General features: G+C 40.5%; 4 protein-coding genes across 5 annotated transcripts; 2 read left to right on the top strand and 2 right to left on the bottom strand.

Annotated features, from left to right (window-relative positions):
• The first annotated feature begins 224 nt into the window (after nt 1-224).
• Nucleotides 225-5,451, top strand: LOC138593725 (catechol O-methyltransferase domain-containing protein 1-like). Of its 2 annotated transcripts, none has more exons than XM_069664815.1 (7): nt 225-312; nt 2,075-2,199; nt 2,332-2,437; nt 3,219-3,337; nt 3,615-3,669; nt 4,902-5,035; nt 5,126-5,451. In XM_069664815.1, the coding sequence occupies exons 2-7, from the start codon at nt 2,095-2,097 to the stop codon at nt 5,276-5,278; spliced, it is 672 nt and encodes a 223-aa protein (XP_069520916.1). In that variant the 5' UTR covers nt 225-312; nt 2,075-2,094; the 3' UTR covers nt 5,279-5,451. The 2 variants fall into 2 exon arrangements, with proteins under 2 accessions (XP_069520916.1, XP_069520915.1); XM_069664814.1 differs by lacking the exon at nt 225-312 and adding an exon at nt 694-775.
• Nucleotides 5,452-5,498: 47 nt separating this feature from the next.
• Nucleotides 5,499-10,085, bottom strand: LOC138593160 (voltage-dependent anion-selective channel protein 2-like). Its single transcript, XM_069664044.1, has 9 exons — nt 9,978-10,085; nt 8,809-8,880; nt 8,632-8,681; nt 8,263-8,415; nt 8,122-8,174; nt 7,811-8,038; nt 7,490-7,640; nt 6,435-6,492; nt 5,499-6,341 (listed from the first exon to the last, which is right to left on the bottom strand). Exons 2-9 carry the CDS (start codon nt 8,873-8,875, stop codon nt 6,250-6,252), a joined length of 852 nt encoding a protein of 283 aa, XP_069520145.1. The 5' UTR covers nt 8,876-8,880; nt 9,978-10,085; the 3' UTR covers nt 5,499-6,249.
• Nucleotides 10,086-10,985: 900 nt separating this feature from the next.
• LOC138593513 (sphingomyelin synthase-related protein 1-like) lies at nt 10,986-18,147 on the bottom strand. The gene is made up of 6 exons (XM_069664547.1): nt 17,984-18,147; nt 16,595-17,170; nt 14,816-14,911; nt 14,601-14,718; nt 14,356-14,506; nt 10,986-13,417 (listed from the first exon to the last, which is right to left on the bottom strand). The coding sequence occupies exons 2-6, from the start codon at nt 17,149-17,151 to the stop codon at nt 13,113-13,115; spliced, it is 1,227 nt and encodes a 408-aa protein (XP_069520648.1). The 5' UTR covers nt 17,152-17,170; nt 17,984-18,147; the 3' UTR covers nt 10,986-13,112.
• A 395-nt stretch (nt 18,148-18,542) lies between these two features.
• On the top strand, nt 18,543-19,303 carry LOC138593064 (dual specificity protein phosphatase 13A-like). Its single transcript, XM_069663903.1, has 3 exons — nt 18,543-18,682; nt 18,772-18,989; nt 19,089-19,303. Exons 1-3 carry the CDS (start codon nt 18,543-18,545, stop codon nt 19,301-19,303), a joined length of 573 nt encoding a protein of 190 aa, XP_069520004.1.
• Nucleotides 19,304-21,460: the final 2,157 nt, after the last annotated feature.

The raw sequence follows: 21,460 nt of genomic DNA, 5'->3' as shown, positions 1-21,460 counted from the left end.
GCAGAACTTCTTCCCTACAAACAAAACTAATTCCCTACTGATACTATTACTTTAGAAAAGGATGTGGATACTTCATCCATTCAATTGCTAAACTGTAATACCTGCTGACATATTACCATATAAATGGGGGCATTCGCTTGCACGCAGCAGTGAATCACAACAATGGGCGTCCGATTAACAACCCAATCATAAGACCTTCTGCCGGTCATATGACTGAGATTATGTCTACATAAACGACTGAATTTGTAAGGTCCGTTGCACAGGAAGCAGATCGCCCTCTGAGATCCAGCAGACCGTAGACGCAACTTGTTGGTGAGTTGTTTTTCCATGTAATGGTTTACAGCTGTATGAGGAAAACATTGCGTGTCTCAAGTATCTGTGACCTGTTTTATTCGAAGACATCTGTCAAGGAAGAATCGGTCTCTTGTAATACCTTTGCACCGTGTGATTGTCCTTAGTTGGATTCGTTACACAGTTTGTTTTGCATTTTAATCATTTATTCGTTGCAAAACAAGTAGACAGACGGTTAAAAGCACAGCGCGCTGACGGAGACGCAGCAGAAACCTCCCATGTTGTTATCTCCAGCGCCGCCTGTATTCGCAGTATTACGGTACCAGGCTCAGCCAATGCGGAAGTGATTGAGCTTAGCCGGGGTCAGTTAGATCTTGTGGTACCATAGTTACAGCTACCGGTATGTCTTTTCGTACTATGTCTAAAGAGGCCCTGGTTGGGTCCGTCACACTGGGAGTTGTTTTTGTCACCGGGTATTTAATTGGTAAGGCTGAACGTGTTTAAGCCTTAAGACGTTACTTAAAAGCTTTATAACGTAGCGACTACACCAAGGTAACATGTCTGCTGTGAGGTGTGTGTAAGCTTACATCACAAGTGGGCAGAGTGAAAGAACAGCCTTTGGATTCGTTTGTTTTGTCTTTTAAATCGTGGCTTTTTTGTACCGTTAATATTCTTAAAGTAGGTTCAGTGGTCAATTTTTTTTGTTTGTTTTGTTTTCAAGAGAAAATAAGTTTAACAACAGTGTTTTTAGCAAACAAGTTACCCTACTCTGATAGAAAAATGTCCAAACATGAGACCATTACAGTTAAGTCTTAATACTATAAAGAAAGAACAAAAAAACGGAAACTTTATTTATAATTTTAAATGAAGACTAAAAACAAACCAGTGTTAGTTAGTGTTAATTATGTGTACACAGGGGAAATTGTATTTAATTTAATTCTTTAACATTAGTAAGATATCTAAACTAAGTATCTAAGGTATTTTTAAACTATTCTCACAGAATTGTATGCAAACCAAACAATTCTGCACTGAGTGACCTAAATATGAGTCTTAGATAACGTAAGCTACTTAAAAGCAATTTTTTGCCAGGAGACATTACGTCATATACCTGTTAAACATTAAATCACATACATTGCCAAGTTATGAAAACTTGCATGTGTGTAAATATTACAGTTGAGCTATAAATATATAAATGAAAACATAACTTAATGTTACCTCAGAGAGTATGATAAAATGTTTTGGCACTGGCCTCAGGTTTAAACAGCTGCACAGATTAACTCTCAGTACATACTGGCCAGAACAAAGTCTAAACTAGTTTCTTCATTTGCCATTTTTGTTTCTGTTGACCCCATTAATGACACAGTTAATATAAAACTATAAAGCCTTTACACAAAAGTAAATATTAACCAGCGATGGATGTAATCCAAGCAATAAAGCTACCAGGTTTATATTGGAAATCATTTGATGCCTACGCAAACCAGAAACATAGAGACAAAGAGGTCATGACTGATTCAGTGTGTTGCCCTAAGGATGTCGTGCTGTATTGTCTAACAATTTCCAGTATTCATTTCTTTATCTGGATCTGTTGCTTATAGTGCAATAACTGCATTTACCAACTGAGATCATTTAAGTTTTATCTTCTCTGAATCAAATTAAGCTACTGTACAATAACTGGAACAGATGCCAGATTTCTGGAAGATGTATAGGCTGGAAGGGAGGTCCCATGGCGTCATTGTGCTCTTAAGATGATTGTAATTGTTTCTTGGTTCATGTTCGCCCTCAGGGAAAAAGAAATCTTCGAGAATGAGCATCTCCAAAAGCCATTGCGAGGGCAAAGAAAACCCCCTGATGCAGTACGTCCTCAATCACTCCATGAGGGAGCATCCGGTTCTGACGAAGCTCAGGCTGGTAAGGATGTGTTGGTGTCCTGAATACTGCTGTGCTCTGGCACAATAAAGCGCTTCCAGTCATAGGATGTAATAAAGCTTTGCTGTGTAATTTGTGAAACTAATGTAACTCATTTCTGCTTATTGCTTCCAGAGGACAATGGAAGACTCCATGAACGGCATGATGGTCGCCTGTGAGCAGTCACAGTTCATGGCCAATCTGGCAAGACTAATAAAAGCCAAGAAAGCATTAGAGATTGGTAAGTGTCTCTGATTTATCACGTCTAGTCTTTGAACCATGTATATCTGTAAAAACATCTGTTATCTACAAACCTTACCCTGGTGAGACACAAAGTATCTTTACACACACATAAATCAAGGTCAGTTTGCACAGGATATTGTGTGCACATGTACTGTAGTAACCTAGTTGGTCTAAAATCAGTTTTTTCTGTGTCCGACTATTTTAAACTACATATTTATAAAATAATGTATATAAAGCAATAAAAACCACCAACTAAACTGTAAAATAAATGTTAATGCACCACCCAACCCAGCCTGCAAACCACCAACTTTATAGTAGCACAATTGTCGAGACTGACGCTACGTTGCTCTCTCCAAGGTGCTGATCCTGGAGCTGGTAACAGCTTTGGGGCTGTTCAGCATGCGCTCTTTTTTAAAGACGCAGGAAGATCAAGGCTAAATTAAAACCAACTACTCCAACTGTAGTTCATTTACATTGCCAACTAGAAATGCCTCTTACTGCCACATAACTGTGCAATAAGTAACAGGTCCGACCTGACCAACTGCCCTACACAGCATCGGGGCCAAGACACTTTTTTTTAAGAAATCAAAAAGGACTAAAGTTATTAGGGTATCTGTGTACATGTGATTTAAAACATTAGATTTCTTCAGAAAGCTGACAGTCACTTAACTGCATGTAAACACAATCTACACAAATGTTATTTGGAGCTGCGCTACAGCATACATTTTTCCCCGTATGTTGTCGCAGATAATGCTGATTTCAGTGACCTATCATTGCAGGAGTGTACACAGGTTACAACACACTGAACATTGCATTGGCTCTGCCTGACGATGGAGTCATGGTGGCATGTGATATCAGTGAGACCTACACCAACATTGCCAAGCCCTTTTGGAAAGAGGTATCACTCACATAATAAATGTTTTATCATTTGTCCAAAGACTGTATTATCATGGGGTGATGAAATAATACTGCAATACTGTGTAATACTGCTGTATTGTTCCCATACTGCTGAGTGCTTTACATACACCAGGTAACAGACGCGCTGCAGCTCGGTTTGAGTGCAAAAGACAACTGCTGGGCCAGGATGTACTGCATCACATCGTTTTTCATCTGTCATTAGAAAACTAACCTGCTGCCCTTTACTTTTTCAAATATTTGTGTCTTTTTCTTTGCAGGCTGAAGTTGAAAATAAAATTGATCTACGCATCCAGCCAGCATTGAAAACTCTTGGTACAGTAATATATCTCTTTTCTTAACTAACATAATGTTCTAAAATATGGACAGGAGATGTTAAGATGTTTTTTTGGTGCTGTCACAAAGTAACAAAAGTCAACACAGAGGGCTTGTGGATGACTCCATTTCCCTGAAAATATACATTTATGATATTTGACATCTACAGCTGCTGTAATCTCTCTGTTGCTGTCATTACTTTAGCTGGGGTTTTAGACTGAAGACGGGTATTAATTGATGATGAGTATGAATTAAAGATGGGGTTTAGTCAAAACCTATTTTCTGTATCCTGTTAAGATCCTCTAAACACTACTGTCATTGTATCTATGAGGTTCTCATACTGTTTATATGTTAGCCTGGTCATATCTACACCTTCTGATCCTAAATATTAGCCTGTTATTAAAGTGTACACTACTCCACACTTGACTGCTTTTTGCATTTCTGGTTAGATACTAAAACTGCATTTCTTTGTCTCAATATAAGGAAAATAAAGTTCAATCCAAACTAATCTTAACTAGTGATATGATGAACTGAATTCAATTTCCATAATTACAATTTTTCACAACTATCAGGGCCATTTAGCAAGCAGCTGCGTTTTTGGCTAAACATATGCAGCTAAGCTAGCAACACCGCTAACTTCAGACCCCCGTGTGGTAGCTAACGGCTAAGTTTTTCGTACCTGTTTTCCAAGTTGTCCCGCGAACGAGTTCCATTTGCTGCTCTTCTCTCTATTCTTCACTGTTTGCAAATATGTAAGTCTGAGTTTTTATAGTTACTTGAATACACAGACGTGTTTAAGCGTTTTTGCGAAGTTTTCGGAGATTTTTCAACTTGAATCACCCGCTTGTAGACTGCGTCACCGTGATGACGTAGTGTGACGTTACGTGCGTTAATCACCGAAGAAGTCATTGGGATCACATGACCCTGCTTTACCTTTTTTTTACCCTTATTTATACCTATGATTTATATAGTCTACTACGGTTTTAAACGCACTGATTTATATGTATATTTTTATTTTTTTGTGATCAATAAAGTAACTAACGTAATTCATATTCATTATCATTAAAGCATTGCTGTCAAAAAGTTTTGTCAATGGATTCATTAAACTTTAATGAGGGGACCTGTTTTTTGTTTTTTTAAATCTAGACATTTTCTTTGAAGACAAAGTGTTCATATCTTAATTATTTCTTTAAGTTTCAGTTGAAATAACCTCTCTGTTTGTTCTTTTTCAGATGACCTCTTGGCTGCTGGCCAGGCTGAAACATTTGACTTCGTCTTCATTGATGCAGATAAAGTTAACTATGACAGCTACTTTGAAAAGTCTCTGCAACTCATGAGGAAAGGGGGCATCATTACTATCGACAATGTAAGGGCTTCACACATGACAATTATTAAAGTTGACATCTGTATATTTTAAGTAGCTCATCCTCCAAACTTTTTTTTTCTGGTCCTGCAGGTGCTTTGGGGTGGAAAGGTGCTGAATCCATCCCCTGATGATGCGGACACTGTGGCCATTGACAAGCTGAACAAGAAGCTGCACAAAGATACTCGAATCAGCCTGAGCATGCTCACAGTGGGAGACGGCCTCACAGTGGCTGTCAAACTATAGTACAGATGTCTGACAAGTTAATGATTTGAACACTATTTTCTAGTTATTTCAATGCCAGTTTTTTACTTAAAACCCGGACAACCTTTATGATTATCCGTTTTACACTTACAAGTGCATTTGAATAAAATAGGATGCTTTTTTTTGTCATTAAAAGGAGCCATTTTCATACAGTTCTCCAAGCTGTCTTATTATGTTGATCAAATGACAGGAGAGATGATGGTGGATTTAAGGACTTTATTGCAAAGGTTAGACACACGCCAACAAACAAACCACTTCCTGATTAGTGTCCTCAAAAAAGGAAAGAAAGGTGGATTCATTCAGATATTCTTTCACTCAAGTCACATTGAGGAGAGGAGAATCCATTAAGCATTGTCTTGCAACTAAGAAGCAGGTATTTAAGGTAGCAGAGGTGCCAAACTCACCACACAGCATCATAAAGCCTCTCTAAAAAGATAGGTGAAGACCAGAGAATACACTGGCTTCAGTCATGATAAATATATTCCGTTGGAAAAACTCTTCCAGCAGGCAGAGCTTTACTACCAAAATACAAATAAAATGTGCAAATAAAGGAGAAAGAGCTTAAATAAGTGTATATTCTACTGTGCAAAATAACAGCTTAGATTTACATTCTACATGATCACACTTCAGCAAAGTAACAAGCGTTTTGAAACCATTCCCAGACTTAATGCACCCAGAGGAGGGAATTCCTTTCACTATAGAGGATAAATGGGCAGAAGGAGTTACTGATTCATAAATATAAGACTGAAACATGACTAGTACCATAATTGTAACCACAACCGAAGGAGGCTGGTGGAAAGGTTTACATCCTAGCAGTGCTGGAGAATTGGGATTCTTATTTTGTTTTGGCTTTATCTTCATTTTTAGAACATCTGTTTCTGACCAGACGTGAGCGCTCGGGGTCAGACTCAGCTGATATTCCTCTTCTTCTAATGAAACGGCGGAGCAGGTCCTCATGCCTCCAGCTCCAGACCCAGACCAAGTTTGTGCCCACCAGCATTGATATTCTTCCCATCCACCAGTGCAGAGAGGACTAGCTTCATACCTAAAAAGAAGATATCCAGATATGTTTTTCAAGTTACTGAAAGTGAGGTCTATTGTGTTTATAGGTGTTGCATATTAGACTAAAAATTCTCACCAGGTCGCAGAGTCTGGGTGTATCCAATTCCTACCAAGCTTGCATTATTCACCTTCGCCTGAAGAACAAACAAAGTGTTTAGAATAGCCTTCAAAGAGTACAGACAGCAATGCCACACAAATATCTACATCCATCCATCCATTATCTATACTGTTTATCCTGTTCAGGGTCGCAGGGGAGCTGGAGCCTATCCCAGCTGTCATTGGGCGAGAGTCAGGGTACACCCTGGACTGATCGCCAGTCAATCACAGGGCTGACACATAGAGACAGGCAACCTTTCATGCTCACATTCACACCTACAGGCAATTTTTAGAGTCTAGGTTAAATGGGGACTGTGGGAGGAAGCTGAAGTACCCAGAGGGAACCCACGCATGCACGGGGAGAACATGCAAACCTAACACAGAAAGGTCCACTACATCTGCACTGGAGTCCGAAAGAGGAGGTGACAGCTGTGGCACAATTGTGCAGCCCACAAACATCTACATTTTTAATTAAATTATGATTTGATAAACTTTCGCAGTTGTTTTTAAATGCACGGTATGAAATTTCTGCTGCTAGGGGCCCTATATCAAATCAATAGTAGAAGTCATAAGCCCCTTTTACACTGCCAGTTCAAGGCGGGGTTATTACGCCACTGTTACGTTTCGTCTTCCATGGAGAACGCACGGTGGGGCGAAGTCGTTCTGCCTTTGAGCCAGCATCGTAGGTAGTAATAGAGGCCTATTGACGTCAGGGTAAAAAGCGGGGCCGGCTGGGCAGAACAGCACCGCGTGTGTGTATTTGAAGAACGCACTGTGTTTACATCTCGCGCACGTTTTGCTTCTGCAATGCCAGAACGCAATGTAAAAACCAACACTGGTGCGGCTTTACGCCGACGTTGCTTGATTCAATGTAAAATGGCAAAGGCAGCCTGAGGGCAGAGCTTCGTTCTGCCGCTGTGGTGGAACAGCAGTGAAAAAAGGGCTTGAGTAATTTCTTACGAAATTTCAACTTGTTGACACATTTTGGGCTATCCTGTCGACCAAAGGGGAAGTATATGAGAGGAAGACACTTACTGATATGGCAGCACTGGAGTCTAACTGGTATTTTGCAGCAATCCCAAAGCGGGTGCCATTGTTGCCTGCTGTCCAGGCCAGATTCACGGCAGTCTCCAGGTTGTCGTTCACCTTCTGGTAAATGGATCCACCAAACTCTGAACCGTCATTTCTGAGATTAAAAAACAGAAAACGTCACTTGCATGCAACTATATTTCAGTTTCACCTTTCACAAAAAACACATTGTAATCACATTTAGTTCTTTGTACAGCCATTTGTGTTACTCTATAGTTATGTTCGTCGTCCTTTTGGGTACATTATGAACTGATCCAATAAACGTACACATTGGTGTGAAGCTGGAAGTCTCCGGTCTTGTAACCAACTGCAAAGTTGCTCTGGGTCATCTTGGATTTGGCCGAGTCAAAGGTCATCTGGTAGCCAGCAAGCCAGCCCTCGTAGCCGGCCACTGCTGCTCCATGGATAGTAGGACCAGCGAAATCTAAATCCACATCCACACCCACGTTAAGGTATTCCCTTTTATAAGCTGTCTTCACCTTTCCGCTCTTCTTGCTGTTAAAAACAAAGTTGCGTTAGAATAGTTCTCTATGCAAAGATTGCAAATCTTTACGATGAACAAATAAATTGTAGCTTACCCAGTGTTTGGTGAAAACGTAGTGTCAAATGTAAGTTTCAGCCCCTTGGTGATCTGAAGAAGATTATTCCATCAGTCAAACTTTCATGAGGAGCGTTTTTATCATGGTGATGATCAGCAATATATTAGAAATTCAATTTACCTGATCCTCTACACAGATTTCTGTCCCAAGTGTGTTCTCCGTGGTCCACTTCTCTGTGAACGTCAGCCCATACTCGGACCACTTGTACTTGGTTTCCAGGGTTCCAGTGACCTTGCTGGTGTCTACGTTGGATGATCCGGATGTTTTAAACTCCTAAAGTGGACACAAAAAGAAATAAATTCAACCAGCAATTCAACAGTTGAAAATTAACCTCATTAATGCTCTCTGATGGATAAGCTATTTTTCTAATCGGTTTCGTGGTACAGCTGTTACTTAAACAACAACATAATCGGTTCTTCGTGTACGCTGATAACGTTAAACCAGCTGTTCATACACAATACACTTCTGTATATTAATAGTTAAACGCACCACTCCACTTGAAGACTTGGTCTTCACATCCAGCTTAACCAGTCCAAAACCTGCAAGAACAATGAGATTGAGTGACTTCATCTTGGGCTTTGTGATGCATTTCAAACAGTCATCCTGTCCTCTGAGGGTCAGTCATTACACACTTATGAAACTGCCTTTTATGTTGTTTCCAGTTACCATATCCCTTATTGAAGATGTCCTTCGCTGATTTTCCAAGGTCTGCATATGTAGGAGGAACTGCCATTTTACCTGTCACAGAAAAGCGATATCAGAGGTTAAATAGTGACAAAGGCAGACTATACATGCACTGACTTGTTGTAACTGAGTTTGTGAAGAAAAAAGCAAGAAATATGCAAAGTGATGATGCCTTTCAAGGAGAGAAAGTGTTAAGACAACAAGGTCATGTCCTCTGTATATTTTCTAGGAATTTGTGTAAAAGCCCCTGAAGCCACTTTAGTATTCCCCTTTTTATCATTATTATTTTGACCTAATTTAATTGAAATTTTCTATTTTTGGGCCATCAAAATTAAACCATGTCATCATTGTTATTATTAACAAGCTATACCAGCAGGTGATGGGTAAATACATGAGAAAACTAAAGGTATGAAAAATCCATCTTCTAATAATAATAATTGGGAGAGGGGGCAGTTGTAGAACTTGGATATTCTTGGCTACAGCTTTGACAACAATAAGTTACTGGTTCTGTTTGAGTAATGTTAAACTCCAACATCAGTTATAATATTGTATAAACATGTTTGTATTGTCTGACACCTGGGTCACTTTATTTACAGTCATACGCTCTCCATGACTCTCAGGTTCTGGTGTCACGTCACCTCATTGTCAAGGTTAGACTGAAGGTTTCTCTGAAACAGACTGCTTACAGTATCCAGGAACACGGCGGTAATATAAGGGCTAGAGAGGCCATGGTATACCTTGCAAAACCACACTTAATGCGTGCATTTTACTTAACTGTTATTCATTAATATAATTCGTAATGGTCAAGTAAAGCAGCTGTTTACAGGACAACCCTTTTCCTTTATAAGAAATAATGCTAAAACTTAAAAACCTTAAAAATTACGAATTTTCTGTCAATCGATGCACGCGCAGTTGAGGTTTGCTCGTGCGTAGTTTTACTATTTAACAGGTGTGAACCTTCCTCAATTACAACAAATATTACAGTCAATGGTGCGCCTGCTTAAGTATTTTGAAGGAGTTTGATCACATGAGGGTGATAGGGGGCGTTTTTCTAGCTAGCAAATGGGACGGTTGATGACCACCTTTCCGACAAAAAGTCCAACAAAATTCACCACAGGATAACCTCAGTAAGTATGCGGCCTGTTACTCACCGAGTGTTACTGTTGTTGGGGATTTTGCTGTCTAGTTGTGAAACAGAAAAAGCAGCAGATAAAGCAGCAGGCACCGGTGTAGGACGATATGGAGGAGACACCGCAACAACCACCCTGCTGACCTCGGCGCCGCAGGACCCCAAATATAGCTGTTTATTTTGTGCCTGTTTGAAATCACAGCTATGTGGAAAATTTTGTAATTTCTTGTCGATTAATTTAATTATTGTTCTGTGGTTTGGAAACAGCAATTGTATTTATTGACATTTGTGAAAAATTAAATTTTCAGTGCCCAATGTTTGCTACCAGCACACTGGCAAGAGGAAGACATCCAAATAACCATGGTAACCAATACGTGTATGTTAGCATAGATGTACAGTTTCAGTTCTTTATATTATATATGAATGTAACATAATACCTAGCTTTATTTGTGTTACCACAAACAAATTAAAAAGAAAATGACAATAACAAAGGGATATAATAAAATACAACTTTAAAGTTACACATATAACTAATGTATACTAGAGTAAACAACTACAATGCAGTATTTTACTACTTTTGTATTTTCCCTATCACTGGTGTCATAATTAGTAGTAACTGTAAGTAAATGTGAAACGTAGTTATAGTCAGTGGTTCTTGTTATGCTAGTTATAATTTTGTGCACCTGTGTAATTATAAATAACTACAGAACTACACAACCAGTCAAAAGTTTGGACACATTTTCTCATAAAAGTGAATGGGAAAGTGTGTCCAGACTTTTGCCTGGTAGTGTAAATCATCTTTTTAGCTATTCAGTTCTACGTGTCACAGAATTATTTTACTTTTAAAGAATTATTATACTACTTATGTCCTGCACTTCACAGTAAACATAAGCTTTTAACAATTTTGTAAACCAATCATATCTCATGCTGAAGAATGCATATGCATAGTATGTATCTATAACAGTTGTTCATTGCGGTTGTGCAGTGAGTGGGGAAAAAGACAGAAGCACCTTGGCTTTGATTTCAGCTCTTTAATGATGGGAATGACTGAACGAGACATGAAACTAGTTTTGTGGCTTTGCACGAGCGTATCAACAAAACATCGTCACTCGTTAATGAAAGGACGTGCTGTAGACCGTCAACTCGGTTTCTAAGAATCCTGTTTCTAACATGCTGTTATGACCATATCACTGACATCATATCCTTACTAGTGGCAAGTATCACTCAATGAAATGTAGAGGCCAATCTGAAATCAACATTACACTTAAAAAGCACATTGTGTTTCAAACAAATACATAGTTAAGAGCAACTGTAAACATATTTCTCCATGTGCATGTTGCTATAACACTGTATATGAAATATAAAAATACCTATCAACATTTACAAAATTAAATAAATTAATATTAACAAATACTTACAAATTTAAAGGTCCTTCTAGAACTATTACTACAGATTCATGTTAAAGGATTATCATCATGGAGAGCTCATAATGAACTACGTCTGGTCATTTACACTATGATGATGAAATAAAAAGCACTTTACAACTATTTCACAGTAAACATTTTGGACATTTTTATACGGACAAACTTATCGTAACACTCAAGGTAATTGGCAAATGGAATTATTTTTAAGACAGCTGGAAAAAATCTTTGTTTCCATGATTTTTGGCTGATAGTGACTTTCTTTTTTTCTTGAATGTATCTGTTCTAGGTCTAGTAAGGAAAAGGCAAGCTAAGTGATCAATACAAACAAAGCTCAGTTTTACTCTACTGAATCTTTAACTGACCAGGAAGTAGTCGTCAACCTTTTGTTATATTGTCATATCAAAGCACAGGCTTCTGGAATGGAGAGAACTTTTGAATAATGGCAAAGATCTGTCTCAACGTCATGAACAATATCTTGCTATGCTCAGAAGAGCATCAGTAAAATATGGATCTTTACATATTGCTTTAACGGTAGTCCATTGAGGGATGTTTTTATAAATTACATAATGAGAACTTAGAGGTAAAACATAATAAAACATTCAGTCAATAATCCAGATCCCAACCTTAATGATTAGGTATTATGATCGCACCAAAACTAGCAAACTGCTGAGAACTTTTGAGGCAGCTTTCTTTCATCATATGCTATCTAATGATGTGCTCAGACAAAACACAAATACAATTTTCATGGATTCAGAAATTAAGTAAAAACATATCCCCAGTTTCAGTTTAAGTGTTATCAATAAAGTTGAGGGGTTTAAAAAAACTCTTGAGGTTGCTATCTGTGGGCACATGGAGCTTGACGATTCAACATCTTTACTACTCTATGGTACGTTCCTAAAGTACATATCTGTTACTTGACTCCAGCTTAAAACCACAGACTGTATAAAAGATGAACGACATGACAGCTCCCGAAAAGTGAAGCCAAACCCAAGAAGCTGTTCTGCTGTTAAATACGCCGACGTGCCGGATCCTTGCTGTTTTTTTCAGTAATTTAAGTGTGTGTTTTGGTTAGCAGAAGTGGCTACAGCGGCTCCACCCGCCGATGTCTAATGCGCAACTCTGGCTCCAAATTATGTCACCATCGCGAGATGGCGGCGCCCGTCACAGGGGCTGTTTTGGCACCAATTTCGTACAACGAGAGCAGATGGAGACGCGTCGTCCTTCTATATATACAGTCATTGCTTCAAACAATTAGCACTAGTGTTACTACACTTGGTTTTTAAGGGCTTGTACTCACAGTTTGGGAAATACTCCAAAAAACACTACAGAGGCCATACTTGCAGGAGCATTACGAGCATTTGGTCTGAACACTAGTATTTTTTAACTACTGTGTAACTGAAAATGTAGTAAATCCTACGTAAAATGAAATCCCTTTAGAGGGAAAATAAGCAGCCATACAATGAGACACCACTGTGTTCATCTTTAAATGAAACTGAGTGTAGATGAGACTGTTCTCTTAAACCCGCCTGAGAGGGTGACAGGGGAAGCAGGGGAAAAGATGAGTCCTAGACTATAACAAAGTATGGTTTTGTGTATTCCATCAGGCCTCGGTGCTTTCAGGACCACATCAGTGTTTGTTGAAGATATCTCACCCCGCTTCAGTTGGCAACTTGACAAAGCAGACAAAACAGCACAGGCTACAAAGTTTTAGACAGCACTGCTGACGCTGTTCATTATCCAATCAGCCTCCTCATCATAGCCGGTCTAGAGAAAGGCCAGCAGTACTCGTTAGGGACGGGCCCGTTGACGTTGCACTCAAAGAAGGAGAACATGGGGAACCAGATGCGAGCTCGTCGACTCTGCTGGTAGGCCCGGGTGTTGGCCAGAGTGTGGTAGTACAGGAAGAGTCTGGTGGTGATGTAGAAGGCTATGAACACGTCGATGGAGTAGTGTTCATGGGCAGCCAAGATGAAGAAGATGCCGAAGAGGTTCAGGACCCAGGACAAGGTGTGGATGAAGTTCCAGCTCCGTGGGGTGTCTGTCAAACAAAGAAAAACAAACACATGAAACAAATCTGGTTTTGTTCTTGTTTTTTGGAGTTAAAAAATAATAATTAAAATCCTTTAGTGGCAGACTATTTATCTCAGGTTTCTTCTCTGTTATATTGTAATACCAGGAACGGACACAAGATGGCAACAAAGGCAAACATGGTTCGCTGTTGCTGCGGCTGTGCCTGTGCCTGTTAACCTCTAACTGTCTTAAAACAAAGTAAAAACAGAGCTATTATCTCATTTAGTGGAAAATCCAGCTTAAGCTCAATCCTGTGAGAAACACAAAACACTTTATGATTTTAGATACATTTTGATCATTTGGATACGACACTCTAACAACGTTCACAACCCAATCAACAGCAGAAAAATATCCCTTAAAAGATTAAAAGTGTCTTAGTTTAGCCCTATATTATGTTATTAAGTCTTTAATGATTTACAACATAACAGAACGAGGACCATAAATTATGTTTAAAGGGTCAACTTTGGTATCTTAAAGGAGCAGTTCGCCCCTGGATAAAGCCACTGTCAGTTAAAGCTGGTGTTCTCTGTAATCGATAGAAGCAATAATATTTGAAATTGGCGCCATAGCTGTGGAGAAAGTTGTACAAACAGCTCGTGGTTTCGCCCATTCTACATTCCTACAACACCCAGCATGCATTGTGCCCCTCCCTCTGAAAGGAACGGCCCAGCAAGAGACGCTGAAGTGAAATACTACCGTTTTCCAGTCAAGGACATTGATCCTTCAGAAATACGACGAGACTATACAGGTGGATTGTCTAAAAAATCTTCAGATCTGCAGTCTACATTTCAAACCTCACGATTCTGAACGAGACATGACATTCACAAATGCACTTATGATTAGCTATAATCAGTTATTCCATGGTGATTTAACCTAAAACTACAAATAGCCTGAGACTCTACTCACACTCTGTGACAAAGAAGTTGAGCATGGTGAGCACCACAGTGTGGCCGCTGAACATGTAGTCCCCACATGTATGAACTCCTGTCAGGGTCATCCCAAAGCCGCTCCAGATGGCCACAGCTCGCTGCAGTTTGGCCCACATGTCCCCGTACATCTAGAAGGAGGAGAGGAAGTGAAACTATCAGCACTGCGAGAGGCAGAGATGTAGTGCTTAACAACAGATGCACAAACAATTCACAGTATGTTACCTTTCCTGAGCACTGCAGGTGCTGTCCTGGCACAGACAGGGAGGTGACAAACATGGTGATACATCGAAGCATGAACACCGTCCCCATCAGGCTGCACAAGCGCCGCAGAAGGATGGACCTACAAGACAGGAGAAACAGTTAAACACAGGTCTTCATGTGGTGTTGATTTAAGGGACACGCTGCGGCACTGAGGTGAAAGACTGTCAGGACTCTACCTGTGTTTATGGAGCAGCAGAACCAGCAGCCAGATGTTACAGAGGATCACTCCACATGCTTCAGCCATTGCGAAGGCCCATGGTATTCTAGGCACACTGTTGAATTAAGAAACAAAATGTATCAAAGTTAAATATTTTTGTTGTCATTAATATTACACATATCACATTTCACTGCAAATAATTGTTTGAGCTGCAGTGAAGAAAGTGGATGTCGTCTTTAAAAGAGGAAGAAAAACGAGTGGAACACGGGAATTGACCTCCAAAGATGAGGAAACTGTTGGTGAAAAATGGTAACATGACGTTGTGACGACCTCTGACCGTGTCAGCAGTCCTACTGCTGTCCTGTGTGTCTTTTCCTTGCAGGTTGAGTTGGGCAGAACTAGTTACCCTGATGATTTGTACCTGAGCAGGCTAGGCCTGGTGCATTTAAGCTGGCTTCTCAGCCTCATTCTCTCTCTCTTTGCTCCCATCACCATACCTTTTGGTTTGATGACATTGATTTGCCTGTACAACACCAGCACACAAACTGCAGATACATTTCTTAGGTTTTCTTTGTATTCATTTCAAAAAGTTATTGTTTAAATTACTTCAAAACCCTGCGGTCTCCCTCTTTGTCCAGCTCACTGATACCCCTTTCCCACCAAAATTAGCATGTTGCCACAGGTTTTACAGACCTATGGAGACCCGCTAATAAATGCTGATTGTCTCTTTTCCCACTGCCAATGGAGTATACTCCTTTCAGTCTCTTCTCTGTTGCATCACCGTCTGACATCAGAAACTCGCCAGAAACGGGGACGAACAAACGAAACAAAGAACAAATTCGCCGTTGTATGTTGTTCTTCTGTATTAACGCGACAGCGGCCGGAACTTCAATGTGCGTCATAGCATCGCGCTGGAAAGGGGGCGGAGATTAGCGTATTGACACAGGTTTCGTGTTCCCATCGTTGCCGATCGGAGCCGAGGCAATAATTACCAAGGTCTACAGCAGAGTCATTTGACCTGGGTCTGAATGCCGATTGTAACCTTTCCCACTAAGCAAAAAAGCCGGGTGTTAGCGGGTTTTTTGACCAGTGGGAAAGAGGCTTGTGTCTGGGCTATGACAATGTCAACTGCAAGGACTCTAGTGGCAGCTCAGCTAGTGCATGTTAATAAACTATATTTTAAAGTTTAACTAATGAACCATATGGTTTATTCAGGCCTCCTTCATTATCAGGATACTCCTCAAATGTCTACCAAGATTAATATCAATATAAATAATTATCTTTTTTTTCCCACATCGCCCAGCCTTAGTCGTATATCTTTGGGTGTCTGAACTTTAGTCTGAGTCCTTATAAAGACCCTGATAACTTATTCAAGTTTAAATATTTCAAAGAGAATCTAATTTCTATGTTCAAACATAATTTCTTATCTCTATCTTGCCAAACACACACAGGTATTATCCCCAGATTAAAAACATAACATTTCCATGACGGGTTCAAAGCTGTGTTTCACTTCAAAGTAGGTCACTTTAAAAACCTCTCAAAGATCTCTTTGAATCACAGCTACCCCATCAGGAATAAGTGAGGACAATAATAGAAACATGCTACAAGGAAGTAGGGCAATTACAATGTCCACCATCTGGTGTGATATTCTGACAGACGATCAAAATGTATATTTGTGTTTCACTCTCCCGACGGCATTTCACAGCAGACGAATGTTTTTGTTGTGTTGTGTACTTAAAGGCTACTTAAAAGTACTTAAAAATAAGGCTTAAGTGTGTCTTAGCTGTCACACACTCACCTGTCAAGGAAAATATCAGGCAGCGGAGGGTATGTTCGCATGTCAGGCACCCTCTCATGCACTATAACCATGACGAAGGAGGTGAATCCAAACACAAACACCACATAGATGGAGCTCAGCACCGTCTTCCAGTACTCTGGATCCAGACGCCTCGTCTGCTGCTTGTACTTCCCGTTAGTGTACTGGTGATACTCCTCTCCCACTGGTGCTGTGTCAGTGCTGTCACAGTCTCTGCCCGGGTCTCCGTTACACAGCCAGTCCAAACTGCCTCCCGAGCCTGTGGGAGAGTGGCCGTCAAAGGGGAGACCCAGCTCCTCCAAAACGTCTATATTCTGTTTCTGTAGTTTGCGGATGGACACCATAAGACGCTTGATGTCCCCCAGCACTTTGAGCTCCAGAGGCGGCGAGCGGAGGTCGTACTCGCTGAGGGCGAGCAGACTGGTGCCGTCCAGTCGGTGCTTGTTGCACAGAAGGTCAACATAGTCACAGAAGCCCTCTTCCTTCAGCCACTTGGCGACGTGTTTGGGCGTCCAGCGGCGGACGCTCTGTTGTGTCATTTCGTCCTCACTCTGACAGCTGGAGGAAAGAACATCAACATGTATAAGTGCAACTCAAACAACTGCTAAGCTGTCTGTGTCAGTTCCTTATTGACTTAAGAAGAAGTAGGCACTCTATTTCCACTGAATCAGCAATACTAATCCCAAAAAAGACAAGAGTGCCACATAGACAGAAAAGAGCTTTTGCACCTTTCAACAAATATATAAGTAATAATCCATTTTAAAATTATTCCCGAGCTCCAAGGGCAAGCTGAGCATTTACAACTAAAGCAGATATTTGAGAAGAAAAGAGTTTACTAAGATCATTTTGCACAATGGAAACTACATCCTGCAAAGTGTGGGTGAAGGAGCAGACATATTCCCCCGGACATGGAGTGATTTCAGTGCTAGACACAAACAAACCCTGTCTCTAAACTCTGTATTGTCAATTACAAATACTTGTACACAATGTTAGCATGTCTGACTCTTAATGCATCACATACTACGTTGACTCTCTGGTTTACAGAACAGCTAAAACTCGTTATAGACTGTTAGTAACTCCCTCCAGTAAAAACCATCCACCTGCAAGTTAACCCACATCAATGGCTACCAACAAGGAGGAGCACGGAGCTAATTACAGTAATTGTCTCAATATGTTGTAAGATAATAAACCAATTAGGTGATTGACGGCGTATGTAATCACAAACATGCCTGAGGTAGACATGAAACCAAGCCAAACCCTCATTTCTTCAACCACAACAACCCTGCCCAAAAGGCTAATTCATCTCCAGCTAATGTTAGCTAGCATGCTACCTGCTAGCTTGATCAATGCGTGCGCCTCACGCTCACTCACCCGGACCGAGATGTAACAGAGGACGACACAGAAACGTGTTTATGGAGCTAGCCAGCTAAATGGCATCGCACAAGCTTCTGAAGAAACCGCAATAGAGTTTGCTGCAATAACACAGGCTTGTTGGAAATCATTTCGCCCTGGCTTTGCGCTGGTTAGCATTTACTGTTGACAACACAAGGCGGTAATGTGCAGAGTAGATGCGCACGTAGAAATCAGCAACACAGGGCTGGGCTCAAGCTGGAGAACTGCGACATCTACTGGTGAAAAGTAGGTACTGCTGCGTTTTTAATTCTGCAGTATACAGTAATTCTAAACTTTAAAGATTTATTTATAAAGTTAAAGGCCAGAAATTGTGATAGGACATAAAATACTTGACACATATTTAAAAATATGCCATCAACTTAGATTTAGAATATGGGTCACTGATTTAATTTTAGTCCAAGAGCACCTGTCCTTGTCTGTATCAACATGGTCGTAGTAAAGCCCCAATAGAGATTGAAAATACATGTTTGGGAGACGATATCCTACAAATAATAAGTAGTTTCAGAGCAGTACAACTATGAACAATCAGCAGGAAAATACTGCTAATATATCCTCTGTCACTCCGTCTGTGAAAGACTTGGTGAAGGTTTTGTATGGAGGGAAAAGATTTGGCAATCCTGTGGATGAAGTTTGGCCTAACCTTTTCATTGGCGACATGTAAGTCTTGAGCTCCTAGAATTGAAATAACACCAGATTATTTTTCCTTTTGATGTGTTTCTTATCATATTTCCTGCTTCTTTCCACAGGTCAGTGGCCAATGATCGCTACAGTCTTTGGAAGCTGGGAATCACTCATGTTGTGAACGCAGCACATGGGAGGATGCACTGTCAGGGGAGTCATGACTTCTACGGCTCCTCTGTGGATTATTATGGAGTTCCTGCTGATGACTCGCCGTCCTTTGACCTCTCTCGCTATTTCTTTCCCGCTGCTGAGTACATTCAGAGTGCACTTGACACTGCTGGTGGTAAATACCCATCGAGTTCTTCATTGTCACCAGAATCAAATCTCAGTATCAGCTCATGCTTTCGGCGCTCACTTTATCTTCTTTCTTCTTCTTGACCAGCTCGTGTTTTTGTGCACTGTGCGGTCGGAGTAAGCAGATCAGCCTCCCTCGTCCTGGCCTACCTAATGATCCACCATCATTACACCCTCCTCGAGGGCATCAGTAAGGTCAAAGAGCGCAGGTGGATCTTCCCAAACACAGGATTCCTCAAACAGCTTCGTGCTTTGGATATGAAACTACGCATGAGTAATCCTCCACACATCAAACACAAATAGATTTTGTAACATTTTCCTCAAGATAAATGAGGGAGTCAGAATCAGCCAGTGGAGGGAGATACTGCGCTTTGATTTTAATCAGATTGATCCAAAAATAACATTTCATCAATTTTATTTTCCTTGACTCTGGTGGTGTGTTGGATGTGAGTCATGCTGCCTGTTCACATGATATTAACCCTTATATTAAGAGGAGATGAGTGTAATGAACTTACCCTGAGGAAATAATACATTTTAATGCTAGACAAAATTATTTATTTAACCTTTGTATTATGACGAAGAAAAAAGCAGCATTATTATTGTGTTGTGTGTTCACTTGTGTGACTAAAACAAAACTTTCAAAACCTGCTGTAAATTACATTTAAAACATCTCGGTTCAACTTTTATTCAAAATATGTGTCATGTAGTACCTGGTTGAGTGATGTTCTTCATTTTTATTGGGTTGTTTTGTCACTTCCTGTTTCACTTTGTCACTTTTGTCCCTTAAGTGTAGCTTTACTTTCTTCCTTATTTTCCATTCCCGTCTTTGTGATTAAAAGCGCCCCGCCCTGACTGTGTTCACTGTGTTTAATTAGTCTCACCTGTCCCTGGTTATCCACGGTGTATCCATCTACCCTGCTTCTCCTGACGACGTATCCGTGGCTGTGTTCGTGTTTTCCGGACCTTTTAAGGTTTATTTTGGATGTTGATTTCTCACCTGCCCATAGACTACATATGCCACGTTTGTTTTTTCTCCTTTATTTTATTTTAAAATTAAAATTAAAATAAATTTCAAGTCTGCAATTGGGTCCTCTCCCTTTGTGTTAGAACCCTCACGTGACAACAGGGGCATACTCAGGCTGTTTAAGGGTCAGGGGCAAAAAAAAGGGGCACCCGCTGTATGCCCTGGGGCACCAGTGCCCAGAAATAACAACGTGGGCGTTTTAACTATAGAGGCATACCATGAGGGCACATTCACAAGTAGGAATGTGCGAAGGCCTACTAATTTTCCAACATGTATCATATATCCACTGGAAGGGCACCCAGAGGCCACTTTAACATTTTTTTTAAAGATTTTTTTTATTTTCGATTCCATTCGACTCTGCCATCAAGTTCTTTAGACCATGTGAACAAGACTAGGTCAAAACCTTGTATGTGGCTGACCGCATCAGGTCAATGTGCGCTTTTGTGGGCAATATGTTACAAGGACTGTCCTTATGAGGCCGATGACAACGTGTTTGAAAGCAGGTGCGCGCTACAGACGAAGGTGAGGACAGCGGACGAGCAGCAGAGGAGCAGCCCCGCCTACTCCCCCGAACAAAGTATCCAGAGCCATGTAGACAGAGAGTCGCGTCAGTGGAGGTCCAATATGCTCAACGATCCGCCATTGCGATGTCGCAACTCTCTCTCTGTACGGCTCTGAAAGTACCGTCACTCTCTCACTCAGTCAGACATGTAACATATAAACATATAATAACTGCAAATGTGTTTCATTGGCCTTTTAGTTTTTGCATTTCTCTCCAGTGCGTCTTGAATGCTGAAAGAACTTTTTGCTCAGGATGCTTTGCGAGAACATTAGTCTTTGAAACCGGAACGTCTGCTTTGGCTTTGTTGTGATGAGGCTGACTTTAAAACATGAAGAAGTTTCCACATGGTGTTTTAACTCTTGTGAATGAGTCGAGAAAAATATGTGGAGTACATTTAATACTTTTAATATTCTCCAGAGGAAACCCAGATCCTAACACGCTCAGAAACCTCTCCCCCTACACTGCTAGCGATAAGTTAAGAGTTTTTGCCTTGTGAATAAATCTGCATCTGGCTCTCACTGGAATCCCTCAAACTCCAGCTGGTATGGATCTCATTTTTAAAGCGCTATCTACATATCAGGTGGGATTCAACCCGCGGATTCATCGATAAGCAGAAGCAGCACTTTAAATAATCAATCAATAACTGTCTCCAGGTTAAATGACCCGCAGACCTTTATTGACTCATTTTTGTGTACAACATCAGTGTCGACTTTTGAGCGCACATCATTGCCTCCACATTTTACGCACACATTCACGACCCTTAGTGAGGAAATCATTACATTTTGTGGCTTAAAGAAGAGGTTCATTATGTTTTAGCTCAGTTTGACGGCTGAAATTGACCTGCAACATGATGGGAGGTTTAAAAAAAGGACAT

The sequence above is a fragment of the Semicossyphus pulcher genome, unplaced genomic scaffold (assembly GCF_022749685.1).
Source record: "Semicossyphus pulcher isolate SPU_LCO1_2020_fin unplaced genomic scaffold, fSemPul1.0.p SCAF_16, whole genome shotgun sequence".
NCBI lineage: Eukaryota > Metazoa > Chordata > Actinopteri > Labriformes > Labridae > Semicossyphus > Semicossyphus pulcher.
Note: the sequence above shows the minus strand (reverse complement) of the source record. Positions and strands in the feature narration are given on the sequence as shown.

What these genes read in the sequence shown, in the direction of transcription:
- LOC138593725 (XM_069664814.1), top strand. Translation starts at nt 694, where the DNA reads ATGTCTTTTCGTACTATGTCTAAAGAGGCCCTGGTTGGGTCCGTCACA. An exon ending in CCAAGCCCTTTTGGAAAGAG is followed by an intron (nt 3,338 to 3,614) that starts GTATCACTCACA and finishes TTTTCTTTGCAG; the next exon opens with GCTGAAGTTGAAAATAAAAT. An exon ending in GCCAGCATTGAAAACTCTTG is followed by an intron (nt 3,670 to 4,901) that starts GTACAGTAATAT and finishes GTTCTTTTTCAG; the next exon opens with ATGACCTCTTGGCTGCTGGC.
- LOC138593160 (XM_069664044.1), bottom strand. Translation starts at nt 8,875, where the DNA reads ATGGCAGTTCCTCCTACATATGCAGACCTTGGAAAATCAGCGAAGGAC. An exon ending in CCAAGTCTTCAAGTGGAGTG is followed by an intron (nt 8,416 to 8,631) that starts GTGCGTTTAACT and finishes TGTCCACTTTAG; the next exon opens with GAGTTTAAAACATCCGGATC. An exon ending in AAATCTGTGTAGAGGATCAG is followed by an intron (nt 8,175 to 8,262) that starts GTAAATTGAATT and finishes AATCTTCTTCAG; the next exon opens with ATCACCAAGGGGCTGAAACT.
- LOC138593513 (XM_069664547.1), bottom strand. Translation starts at nt 17,151, where the DNA reads ATGACACAACAGAGCGTCCGCCGCTGGACGCCCAAACACGTCGCCAAG. An exon ending in ACCTGCAGTGCTCAGGAAAG is followed by an intron (nt 14,507 to 14,600) that starts GTAACATACTGT and finishes TCCTCCTTCTAG; the next exon opens with ATGTACGGGGACATGTGGGC. An exon ending in CAACTTCTTTGTCACAGAGT is followed by an intron (nt 13,418 to 14,355) that starts GTGAGTAGAGTC and finishes TTTGTTTGACAG; the next exon opens with ACACCCCACGGAGCTGGAAC.
- LOC138593064 (XM_069663903.1), top strand. Translation starts at nt 18,543, where the DNA reads ATGAACAATCAGCAGGAAAATACTGCTAATATATCCTCTGTCACTCCG. An exon ending in AACCTTTTCATTGGCGACAT is followed by an intron (nt 18,683 to 18,771) that starts GTAAGTCTTGAG and finishes TTCTTTCCACAG; the next exon opens with GTCAGTGGCCAATGATCGCT. An exon ending in TGCACTTGACACTGCTGGTG is followed by an intron (nt 18,990 to 19,088) that starts GTAAATACCCAT and finishes CTTCTTGACCAG; the next exon opens with CTCGTGTTTTTGTGCACTGT.